The 13,723-nt window shown below is 40.9% G+C and overlaps 1 protein-coding gene across 1 annotated transcript in view; it reads right to left on the reverse strand.

The window, feature by feature from the left end:
- The window catches only part of imp3 (IMP U3 small nucleolar ribonucleoprotein 3), a 272,737-nt gene that overhangs the window by 94,345 nt on the left and 164,669 nt on the right, over positions 1 to 13,723 (reverse strand). The window contains exon 5 of the mRNA XM_048602011.1: positions 3,206 to 3,257. Coding sequence (XP_048457968.1) covers positions 3,206 to 3,257 — 52 coding nt within the window. The remainder of the gene's footprint in view (positions 1 to 3,205; positions 3,258 to 13,723) is intronic.

The following is a 13,723-nucleotide window of genomic DNA, read 5'->3' on the forward strand; positions in this document are numbered from 1 at the left end:
TGCCTGGTTCTGCTCCTGACATGCTTTCCTTTTTGAGCCACGCTAATTGCTTGATGATGCACTAAAGCAGGAGGTATGCCAGACCACATGTTTGCAAAATTATAGTCGAATGAATCAAAATCAGCCAATCATTATGAGCATTTAAAAAGTATTCAACTCCCAAATGATCTCAAACACCAATCCTGTTTAACTAGGCAGTCTAGACCAGCAGCTAAATGTCACACTTGCACAAATTGTTCACTTAACATGTCAAAAATAAAGAAACAGGGAACATTCCCCAATTCTAAAACCTGACATTTTCGACAAATATCCTTTGTTTGGTTCCACTGCAGTTCTGGTGCACAATAAGCTTTCTCCCCATCCTAGTAAATAGTAGGATAGTAAAATGTAGGGTATGCAGAGTAGATTGATCTTAGTAGGATAATAGGCACAACATCGTGGGCCGAAGGGCCTGGACTGTGTTGTACTGTTCTATGTTCTATGTTCTTTCTTTCTAACTCAGAGCAACATGACCTTCACTGCCTCTCTGAAACTGTTTATTTAGTAGTGAATTACAGCAGCTGTGCATTGCAGATCTTTGTTCATTTGAAACGGGGATGAGATTGCCCAAACTTATTCCACTAGGCCTCGTACAGCTGTTAAGACAGTAGACATTTTCATTCCATCCAGACTAATTGCAAATCCAAACTCGACAGAAATGGACAATGTTCTAAGCCATTGTGCCATCGAGTTAATCCAACCCTCCCTCACCCCACAGTTAAGAACAAACCATCCTTTCAATCCAAAATTTCACAAATTTTTGTGCTACCTCACATCTTAGTATGTGCAATTCAGTATCTGAGGTTTTAGCATTTGGGATTATTTGGATAATAAATGTGGTTTCTAAATTATTTCCAGGAAGAAACCCTTTTTTTTGTTCAGAGTGCCAGCAACTTGGGAACAAGAGGAGGCTGACTCCAGCTCATTATAAGAGCACACAGAAGTCGAAAAGAAAGAAAACAGTACATCAAACATGGGAAATAAGCAGAGCAGAAAGTCAGAATGATACAAAGGAAGCCTCCTTTGCAGCACTCACCAACCAATAAAACATGCTGCAGCAATGGGGAGATTATATGGGAATTTTTTTAAACATAAGGCTGTATTTAATACAAGTACAGCAATTATATACAGAACAAAACATATATTAATGATACATCACTGAATTCTTCACTTCTTTAATCTAGGTGTATCTTGTGCATTGACATTGTGCTGTCATTATCACAAATCACCTACCTTTGTGCTACTTTTAAACCAGCAACCACTTTGAATATTCGCCTGGATTAAAAAATGATTTTAACCATAAATCTACATCATTCCTTGATAAAGATCCATTATCATGGATTTGGGTAAATATTTCATATTTTTACTCTATCAATAAATAGTCCTTACAGAGATCAAGTTTATTCATTTTTAGATAGATTGGAGTTTCAGCTTCACAATGTCTCAGTGAATTGATGTGCCACGCCACGTTGGATGGAAGTTCTGTGGTTGGCTCACGTCAGTTGAATTCTCGAAAGATTACAATAGAAGCACGACAGTTGGCCTCAAAAAACCCTGGGAAAATTACTCAGCACTGCTGCTCCTCATTACTACCCAATGCTTCTTTTAAAAAGTACAAATATGGATTGCTGGTGAAAACACAACAGGACTATTATACAAACAACTTCCAGGACTTTAATGCCCAGGCTTGCATATGGAAATGGCAATTTGTGAACATGTAGTAGATTAATTTCCACGTTCACTAAGCCCAAATCCAGCAAAAGTTAGCACATTTAAAGAGGAAGGACCAAAAAGACAAAAAATTCATGGCCAAAGCTTTTCAGGAGAAATAAAATTTATTCTACACGGTCAAAAAATATTATATTGGTAGAAGCACCTCCATACAACAATAATTTGTGGCATTCATACAGTAGCGTTACTCAAGCGAAACACCCTGACACACTTCACAGGAGCATTGTCAAATCTAATTTGACACACAGCCACATAAGGAGTAGGAGAGCTGACCAAAAGTTTTTAAACAAAGGTGTTAAGGAGTATCTGAAAACAACAGAGAGGCATATAAGTTTCATGAGGGAATTAAAGAGCTTCAGGCCATGGCAGCTGAAGGTATAGTTACCAACAGTGGAGTGAATAAAATTCCAGATGAACAAGCGGTCATAGTTCTTGGAGTGCAGATATCTAAGAGTTTTAGTGGCGAAGGACATTACAGTGATTGAGTGAGGCAAGACTATGGAAGAAAGCAGGGGCTCGAACAGATTATAAAATCAAGGTGTTGTTCCATCAGAAGTTAATGTACAGAGCAGAGGGTAGAAGGGTGTGGAATGAGCAGGTCTTGGTGTGTATAAGGACACAGCAACAAAGTTTTGAACGACCTTAAGTTTATGCAGAGTGGAAGATGGGCGACAGCCACCTGTGCATCAGGAAAGCCAAGTCTTCAGGTTACAAAGACATGATCAGGGTTTCAGCAGCAGATGAACGAAGGCTGGTATGCCATCAGCCAATGTGATAAAGTTGTTTGTGGTGATGCTTTACATGTGATCAGAAGCTCAGAGGATCAAATATAATATTAAAGATGTGAACAGACTCAATCAGCCTTAGCCAGTTGTTAAGTTTGCAGAATACAATTAGTGATCAGGGAACAAAGCTTTCAATAAGGTCCAAAGACAACGTGGGGGAAGCCCTGGAGAAGCACCTGACAAGAAAGAGCTTTTCATTAACAACAGCAGCCAAATTTAAATGCAGAAAGGCAAGATATACGATCACAGTTTGTTGGGAATAAGGTTGAGGGAGCAGGAAGAGTATCTCATGAGCAATATGAGCTAAGAAAGGGCATGAGATGTGATAGACAAGAAGTGAGAAAGATGAGATTTCAAGGCTTGGCACGGATGAATCTTGCAACACACACACCTTGGTGGGCTAGGAAAAGAAGATCTCTATTAGGAACAGGAAATTTTTTTTACCTTGGGTGTGCCAGCAGTTTTGCATAAACAAAACTTATACTAAAATTGCCTTTAATTGAATTTTTCAAAGCAAAAGATAAAATTAAAACTGTGACACACAAATGGAGTGAGAAAGATCCCATAAAGGATCGGAAAAGTTACAAAAAGTGTTTAGAACTTTTGCTCAAAATCAAAGGAATAGATAATTTTAAAAAATTACTGCTTACCTGGTCACCAGGAAGGCTGGGTCAGTTACTACTTCTGGTCCAACTCGCACATCTGACACAGAAAGTTAAGAAATCATTGGACTGAGATTTACTGCGAGAGTACCACATTCAATTAACAAACCAACACCTTGTTTTGTCTCTGGTTATGTTGTTTTGCGTCTTGCACAAGTTGATTCTTATTTAGTTTTATTTTATTATTGAAAACGTCATGGGTATTAATTTTCATGGAATAAGGAATAGAACCAACCATTGCAATTCAAAAATCGCTGATAAAAATTCTGAAATATAATACAATGTAAACAAACTTTGATCTGGTCAACATAAATCTGCAGTTCCAACTATGGTGCATGGCAACCTTTACATATTGCATATTTTTGATTGTCTTAGAAAAAAAGATATAAACACAACTTATGGTCCCGCAACAAGGTTCTTAGGTGCAAGACAGATCCTTCCACCCCTAAAGCAGCTACTTCAATTCTGCATAATGCACAAAATATTAAACAAAGCGCAGCAATCATAAAACCCACCCTGTAGATTACCATAATTTGTTAGAAAACATACCATACCTCTGAAAGCAGGGCTGACACTAACTTATGATCTGAATATGCCCACCATGGAGAGACATTGATATGAGGCTGAAGTAACAAGTCAGCAGGGCAAGGAAATAGAAGTTTAAATTAGTAGAGCTTTCTAAGTTATTATGTCTCAGAGATGATGAATGGTATATTGAGCATTTCACTGATCATTTATATTTATTTTGATTAAGATATTTGAGCTCAACAGTAATATTTGCCAGTGCTATCTGGCAAGATTCTACTTCTTGGAGACACGAAAAAAGATACTCATCTTCAGTCAGGTCAAGCAACAGCTGTAAAGCAACTTGGCCTTGGTCTCAGCTGGCAACTATGGCATCACGGTGGCACAACAGTTAGCACTGCTGCCTCACAGCACCAGGGACCTGGGTTCGATTCTAGCCTTGGGCGACTGTCTGTGTGGAGTTTGCACATTCTCCCAGTGTCTGCGTGGGTTTCCTCCGAGTGCTCCGGTTTCCTCCCACAGTCCAAAGATGTGCAGGTTAGGTGGATTGGCCGTGCTAAATTGCCCGTAGTGTTCAGGGAGGTGTAGATGAGGTGGGTTATAGGGGGATGGGTCTGGGTGGGATGCTCTGAGGTTCGGTGTGGACTTGTTGGGCCGAAGGACCCGTTTCCACACTGTAGGGGTTCTATGATATTTTGCAGTTAGTTTCTCCAAGGCTAGGCTAACTTGAAGGGAAGTCAAATAAAGATAAAATTTTGTCTGCTATTGAGCAGTGTGAATGGTTTTGCTGCTCTATTGTCAAAAGTCTTAAAAATCAGGAATCACCGTTTTACTTTAGCCATGTGCATGCTTTAACCTGAAGGTTTGAGGTCAATTTATTCTGTCCATTAATCCGGTGAGAAAGCCAGCTCAATACAAACCTTAGATTGAGCCTGTATTACTCACTGCCCTGATTTATTTTTTGATGCTTTCATGGGAACAGGCCTGAATGTATTGCCTTTGAACTGAGTGACTTGCTAAGCGATTGCAGAGAACAGTTATGAGTCACATGTAGGCCAGGCTTGACAAGGATGTCAGATTTCCTTCTCTAAAGGATATTAATAAACCAGGGTTAGTTTATGACAACCAATGGTGGTTTCATGGTCACTGTTAATGAGATAAGCTTTTTAATTCTAGATTTTGATATTTTCTAATCAACCTGCTCAGAGATTATACATGTCTGGTGCAGGTGGGACTTGAACCTAGGCCTGCTTACTCAGAGATACAGACACTACAACTTTGCCACAAGAATCCCTAGTAATTCAAGACTTTATTAATTAAATTTAAATTCCGTCAGCTGGCATGTGGGATTTGTCAGGGACTCTGCATTATTAGTCCATACTACACCCACCATCTCTTTAATAAGCTTTCAGATGAAGCACAGAAGCCTTCAATTGTTAAAGCCAATTTGAGTTGTTTTTTTTTTAAAAAATGGATAACGTCATTTGTGCATTCATTTTCAAGAGATCGCAATGATTCTCATGCAGGACCAGTTGAGTGGCAGCTCAGGGAAACAAGTCTTGCAAACAATTGCTCTGTAGTGTCTAGGGATGTACAGGCTAGGTGGATTAGGCATGGGAAATGCAGGGTTACAGGGATAGAGAGGGAGAAGAGACTGGGTGGGACACTGTTCAGAGGTTCATTGTGGACCCGATGGGCCGAATGGCCTGCTTCGACACTGTAGGGATTCAATGATCATTTTTACTGAGCTACATCTGATACATACACCACCTACAACAGGTTGGCAAGGAAGGAGTTACCAAGTTTGATCATCATCAAGGAACAGAGAGTCTGACACAATTTAAACATCTGCAAATGAAATCTGCATTTTATTCCTGTTTCTCCAGTTCTTCCACAAACAAAAGACAGATTTGCACTAGTTCATTGCCTGTGGTTCTTTAATGAAATGTATGACTTCTTTCAAAATAAATATAAACAGCTGGTTTTCCCACAGAGATACTGGCTGGCTTGCGTGTGCACACACACTCACACACGCAAACATTTATGTACCCAATCACCCTCAATTTACATGTGAAAACTTGTTCATGGGTGGTGTTACCTTGAAAAAAGCCATAGTGCTCAACACTGAATCAGTGACTTTTGGTGCAATCATTCCCACCTGGGGAACTACAGCCTTACTTCAAACATGGACAAAAGAGATGAATTCCAGAGGTAAGGAGAGAGTGTCAGCCCTTGACGTCAGGGTTGCATTCAATTGAGTGTGGTATCAAGGAGTCCTAGCAAGACTGGAATCAATAGGTATTAGGAGTCAAAATCGCTACTGGTTGGAATCATATTAGGCATATAGGAAGATGATTGTAGTTGTTGGAGGTCAATCATCTCAGTTCCAGGACATCTCTGCAGGAGCTCCTCAGGGTAGTGTCCTAGGCCCAACCATCTTCAGCTGCTTCACCAATGACCTTCCCTCCATCATAAGCTCAGAAATGGGGATGTTCACCAATGATTGCACAATGTTCAGCACCGTTCAGAATTCCTCAGATACTGAAACAGTCCATATTCAAATGTTTCAAAATCTGACAACGTCCAGGTTTGGGCTGAGAAGTGGCAAATAACATTCATGTAACACAAAAGCCAGGCAATGACCATCTCCAATATGAGACAATCTAACCATCATTCCTTGACATTCAATGGCATTACAGCGGAATCCTTATGATCAACATCCTCAGGGTTTCTGCTAACCAGAAACTCAATTACACTTTCCATATAAATACAGTGGTTACAAGAGCAGATCAAAGGCTAAGATACTGCTGATAAATTCACCTCCTGACTCCCCAAAGCCTACCCACCATCTACAAGGCACAAGTCAGCAGTGTGATGGAATACTCCCAACTTCCCTGGATTAGTGCAACTCCAACAATACTCAAGAAGCTTGACATCACCCAGCACAAAGCAGCTCGTCTGACTGGCACATCTACATACATTCACTCTCTCCACGACTGATGCTCAGTCGCAGCAGTATGTAGTGTCTCGAAGATGCACTGCAGAAATTCACCAAAGATCCTTAGACACCGCCTTCCAAACCTACAACCACTTCCATCTAGAAGGACAAGGGCAGCAGATACATGGGAACATCACCCCCTGCAAGTTCCCCTCCAAGCCACACACCATCCTGACTTGGAAATATATCACCATTCCCTCACTACCACTGTGTCAAAATCATGGAATTTCCTCCCTCACAGCATTCTGTATCAAACTACAGCATGAGAACTCTGCAGCAGTTCAAGGCAGCAGCTCACCACCATCTTTTCAAGGGCAACTGGGGACAGGCAATGAATGTTGGCCAGTGGGCAACACGGTGACTCAGTGGTTAGCACTGCTGCCTCACAGCACCAGAGACCCGGGTTCAATTCCACCCTCGGGTGACTGTCTGCATGGAGTTTGCACATTCTCCCCGTGTCTGTGTGGGTTGCCTCGGAGTGCTCCAGTTTCCTCCCACAGCCATGTTAAATTGCTGGTAGTGTCCAGGGATGTGTAGGCGAGGTGGATTAGTGATGGGAAATGTAGGAGTACAGGAATAGAGTAGTGGGTGTGGGTCTGGGTGGGATGCTGTTTGGCGGGTCTGTGTGAACTTGAAAGAATGATGTGTCTACAGTGTGGAAGGAGACCATCTTTGATTCGAACCAGTGACACCCAATCCCACAAGTGAATTAATAAAAAGGTTAATATGATACTTGTTCAATTGGGAGCCTTGAAATATCTTTTCAAAAAATTCAATCTCAAAATTGAGCATACTACGTATGCCAATGGCTCTATTAAAGATAGCAAATAGTCCTAAACATCATCTTTCATCTCTGGAAAGCACCTACTGTCACGGTATGGCTCTCTGGAGGTAGTTGCCCTGCAGTATCTTAGCAGAGGAATGACTGTTGATTGGGTGGTTGGCAAGGGTATCGCACACGCGCAAGCCCTGTCCTGTCTTCATTGGAAGCTGTGTATCTGCACTTCTAAGCAGAAGTGTTTGAACTGTGATCAGGAGCCAGGACCTCGACTAAACTGGTAGAAAGGGGTCATTCAACTACCCAGTCAAAATCACGCAGATCAGCTCAGGCGCATGATGCCTAAAACTAAATTAGTAACTTGCTTCAATATTTCCGAATTGGTATGATTCTCAAGCATGGGTGAATGTCACTCCGCTGAGGGATATGTGTCTGGTGTTAGCATTCCTATCCCTGGGCCAGAATATTCAGGTTTAAGTACCCCTTAACAAGTCCAAACTATTTGATTAAAATTAAACACCAAGGCAAAAGTCATTTTCCAGGGGATGGCTCTCATTAATAAAGTTCAGCAAAATGAGCAGCATATTACATTTGATAAATGCACCCAATAACATTAGAATGTCAGAAGTTTAACCAGGACTGCCAACACTGAAGAATGCTGCAGCAATATGGTCTGTCAAGACATCTAAATCAATAAATGTTCCATACATCCAAGTGTAGAATACATACATGTACAATTAGATTATATTGTTAAACCAGTTTAAAATTTACTCCTTGTCCATCAGTTATAATTATAGAAATCTTGAAAGCAATCTTATGCTGTGCTAATTTACTTAAAGCTGAGGAAACGGAGTGGCGTAGTGGTCGAGCAATCCAGAAACCAGGCTATTGTTCTCCAGCAATGGTTTGAATTCCAACACGGCAGATGGTGAAATTTGAACATAATTAATAAAAAGATGTTTGTTCCCACTCCAGTGGGTACACTCATAGTCCACACAGTTACAGTGCCTGTGGGTGACTGCTAGTGAGTAAAATTGCTCACTACCTGACTAGGGACCTGGCAGACACCTGCAACTTGTCCTATGAATCTATACTGATGCAGTGGCATTATCTCTCAATTCAAAGTATAGACTTGCTACTTAATATAACAATGGGAACAGTCTGTCCCACAGAGCAGGCCAAAACTATCGAACGCCTCTTAATCCTGAAATCGATCCTCTTCAAGTCAATGCCCAATTGCCTTTAGCATACTGCTGTGGAATTTGCAGCAACAGAAACAGCGGGATGGTGAGTGAGACAGCGAGGTAGATAGCCAGTGGGTCGACAAGGGGATAAGCAACAGCATGTCGAGGGGCTAGTCAGAGAGTTGGCAAAGGGGCAGCCAGCAGTACGGTGGTGGAGACAGCCATAGCGAGAGCACTTCCCCTTCCACTTCCAGATGATGACAATAGCACTGACTTCGTTTTCAAATGTATTGGCAGAAGGTACACAGCAATTTAAAAAATTGGACCACAAAGATAGTCTAATGGTGACCACAAAACCATTGCCAATTGTCATAAAAACCCATCTGATTCACTAATGTCCTTTAGAGAAGGAAAAACTGCCTTGTTTGTCCTGCCCAAGGGCACTGCCTCACATTTATCTGGATTGAATTCCAATTACTTCTGATTAGCCTATCTGACCAGCATGTCTATATTACCTTGTAATCTAAGGCTATCGGGCTCTCTTTTGGCACCCAAGTCGGAAAAACACTCCTTAACAATTACCTTTTGCTTTCTGCCACTTTGCTAATTGCGGATCCAATTTGCCAAATTTTCTTGGACCTCATGGGCTCTTAGTTTTGCTATCAGTGTCCTATGTGGGACCCTATTAAAAGCCTTGCTGAAGTCCAAATAGACTCTATCAAAAGTATTGCTCTCAACTACACACTGGGTCACCTCTTCAAAAAAATTCAATCAAGTTGGTCAGACATGACCTCCCCTTAACAAAACCATGCTGACTATTACTGATTAATCCTTACCTCTCCGAGTGCAGATTAATTCTGTCCCTCAGAATTGCTTCCAATACTTTTCACACCACTGTGGTCAGACTGATTGGCCTTAGATTCCTGGTTTATCCCCTGCTCCCTTCTTCAATATGTTACCATACTGGTTGTCCTCCATTCCTCTGACACCTCTCCTGTGGCCAGAGGTGAACTGAAAATTTTTACAAGCACCCCTACTATTTCCTCCCTTGCCTCACTCAACAACCTGGGGTACATTTCCTCTACTTCTTTCTACTTTTAAGCCTGCCAGATCACTCAGAACCTCCAATGTTAATTTCTTTAGTTGTATTATAGACCTTGTACTACAGACACCAACCCAAAGTATTCAGTTAGAACCCTACCTACATCCTCTGGTTCCATATACAAAAAGACCATTGTGGTCCTTTGTGGGCCCTACTCTTTCCCTCATTATCCTTTTATGCTTAATGTACCAGTAACACAACTTGGGTTGAGAAGCGCATGCATTAGCTTTTGCACACAATTTGTACTAATGTGTTGCCAAAGTTGTTTTATACATGCATTTACATACATATGGTCCACCACTATCTTGGATTAGTAATGTTGATGAACTGTTGTGTTAATGAAGTGTCAAAATACTGTACTGTGGCTACAAGAGCAGGTCAGTGACTAGAAATTTCGCAGCGAATAACTCATCTTTTGACTCAAAGTCTGTCCATCATCCGCAAGGAACAAGTTAGGAGTGGAATGGAATACTCTCCACTTGCTTGGATGAATACAGCTCCAGCAACACTCAACAAGCTCAAAAACATCCGAGACTAAGTAGCCTGTTTGACTGGCACCCCACCTGCTGCATACAACACTCTCTCCACCATTGAAGTAAAATGGCAGCGGTGCGTACTATCTCCAAGATACGCTGCAACAACGGCTTCTTAGGCAGCATCTTCCAAATCCCCATTCAGCTCACCAAAAAGAACAGCAGCAGCCGATACATGGCCATCACACTACCTGCAAGCTACCCTCTATGCCACACACCATCTTGGGTGTGACTTAGGACTACATCACCATCCAGCACCATCCTGTGAATGAATTTTTGAAAATACAGATATCTACACAAAGAATGGAAGCACTGGCTGATGTATCAAGGAAGCACTTATTACAAAGGCTTATATAAAGGTATATGATTAATTATTGTTGACTGGAGAAAACTGCAACAAACCAAAGTGAGAACAAGCTTTATCAGCCACAACATTTCTTTGCAAAAAAAAGTCATCTCAGTGTGTGGAGACAAGATAAGTAACATTTTATGTCTTTAACTCCCCGTGATACGAGCTGGCTTGATCTCGTTCAGACATTTCGTCACCATGCTAGGTGACGTCATCAGTGGAGCCTCCGATGAAGCGATGTTACTCTTCTCTGCTTGGAATTTATACTGTCTGGTCCATTCTGGTGAGTAGTGTCACTTCAAGTTTTTATCTGTATGGGTTTGCATATGGGGTCCAATTCTAAATGTTTGTTGATTGCACTATGGGTCGAGAACCATGCCTCTAGGAATTCCCGTGCGTGTATACTGAGACAATGAAGGCCATCAGTTTAACTGAGACAAGGTAACCGTAGTAGCCCAAGCCAAACACAGACACACACGGGGATTCCTAGATTCAGTAACAAAGATGGTGAGTTCAAAAACCAAAAATTGGTTGAGCCTTCTGGACCTAATACATCTCCCTCATCAATGGCAAGCAGGCCTTTAACTTGATTAAAATGCTACTTTAGCTGGCATTATAAATCAAACCTTTAACCCCCAAAACACTTAAATCACAAATAATTTGAAACTGTGAATATACGTCAAAAGCTTAAAGTAAAACTTAACAAATAAGGCACAACCACAGCTTACCTTACCATTTTCAAAATTCACAGATTTAAAACAGACCTAAATTTCCCCAGGGGGGATGTTTGCAGATGATGTTTTTTTTGTCACACTGAACTTACTGTTAACTATCCTGAAGTGGGGCGTGGAGGTCAATTGCAGTAACTGGATAAACGCAAGGTACAGTGAGTAATCACTTGTGGAAAACTGCACCCCGACAGATTTTTAGTCTGAGCATGCTGCAGTGAGACCTGTTTGAGACAGGTGTTAGAGCAGGAATAACTATGGCCACTTAAATCAAACATCTCAGTGGATGGGAAGACTTGTGAAGTTAACATAAGACAAGGAGTCAGTGGGCTCACCCATAATACCCATAGTCCAGGGCAGACGGATAAATAATAGATATGTTGCCAAGCTGCTGGGGTCTATGGTCTTGTGTGAAATGACACTCAGAAGTGCAACATCAAATAAGGATGTCTGACAAATCAGTCAGCATTGGTGCTTATGCCCCTTAGAGCTGTAGCTTTAACCACATGTGTGTGCTAATTCCCATGAATGTTTCATCCTATTCTATCAGCCACCTAGCTCGTAAATGTTGATATGATCTCTGTTTTGATCACTAACTCCAATAATATATTCCACAGCCCCATTATCCTCCACGTAAAGACAAGTTTCTTCTGATCTCTGATCCAAATCTCTTACACTACTAAATCTCTGATCATAACGAAATTACCTCCCTCTGCAAACCACTTCACACATTCTGTGAGACGCCAACTCCAGCAGCTCACATGTGTAATCTTCTGGTTTGGGAGAAAAACACAGAAATCCAAAACTGCAGCATTGCTCATACTTCAGCGCGAGGATAACATCTACTTGGAGTGTCAGGTAATTCATAAGTGGTCAAGAGAAACCACTTACACAAAGCAATATGAACACTCTTCCTCTGGGTTCACCAAGTCTAACCTACTTGCAAACACACTGATCGACATAAACTGATTAATTACCAGTGCACATTTCTAAATAAAGAAGATGTCAATTTAGTTTAGTATCTATTTGCATAATTTCTTTGAATAGTTACAATTTGGAAGTAACATCAGTAGAATATCCTTTGAGTTGTTGAGCCTTTGCAGGATAAGCATACAAAACTGTAATTGACAGATTATCTTGGGTTAGGACATTACTTGATGGAAACTCTAAGTTGGTAGATCCAAAAAACAGCAAACTTTTGCTTCCATTTCTAAAAGAAGCACGAAGTTAACCTTTTAAAAAAAATCTGGACAGCTGTTTACAGCTGCAATTAGTTAACAGTGACTGCATTTATAAAGTGAATCCACTGGGGTAATGAGTAATGAGTGCTGCATTCCAATTCAGCTTTTAAGACTGCTGTGCTTATTTTAACCTCCTCAGATTTCTCTATGCACCCTGATTGTTTGTGACAGCATCATGGGAGAACAGACCAGGATCTCTCACATTTTGTTCTACACATCCATGGTTTCTAGAGTACCGATATTGCTAAAGATTAAAAAAAGGAATAGTAAGGAATTTCTATGCATATAGTGCTTTGAGTGCACCAAGGTAATTATAATCAAAAGACTGCACTTGAAGTTTTGCTCCATAAGAAAACACAGCAGGTAATTTGAACTCAGCACAATCCTTCAAGTAGAAAGTAAACGCATGACCATATAATCAGTTTTGGATGGTACTGATCTCCACAGCTGACTAGCTGATCGACACTCCCTATCTGGACTTGCACATGAAAAATGGCCACTTGGGTTAAGCACGAAATATTGCTATGACCCGTCTCTAGGTTGAGTCTGCATTATCTAGAGCGGGGAGAATAACAGAAGGAAGATACAACTTATTGTCTTGTGGAGGTCTCCATAATTCAGCCTGTGTTTTCAGTCATCCAAGGCTCCTGAATCCAAACAATCCCTTAAGAGCAAACACCAGGGCTGTAATGAGCTACTTCCTGTTTCCCATCCAGCGATATCAGAGGAATTGAAGAGAGTGCACCAGACCTCTGATTTCTCAGCTCCCTACAGTCACACAGAGATGAACTTTCCAAAGACCATGCCAAAAGGATCTAAAAAAAGCACTGTTCTCACTTTCTAGGCCACTAAAGGAACTCAGAGTAATCTAAAAATAGTCCATTATCGTTTGGGAATAAGACTTATAGCATGGGAAGCTATAATTAAAAAGAGTTTAAAAGCTTAACAAGCTTTATTATGGTCTCTGCCAAAACCAATGGGTCATCATTTATATAAACAAACAGCTCAGCATTTTAACCCTGCATATCAAACATACTTAAAGAGTATGTACTTCTATCAATATTTCAA

Source organism: Rhincodon typus, chromosome 10, assembly GCF_021869965.1.
Source record: "Rhincodon typus isolate 14 chromosome 10, sRhiTyp1.1, whole genome shotgun sequence".
Lineage (NCBI taxonomy): Eukaryota > Metazoa > Chordata > Chondrichthyes > Orectolobiformes > Rhincodontidae > Rhincodon > Rhincodon typus.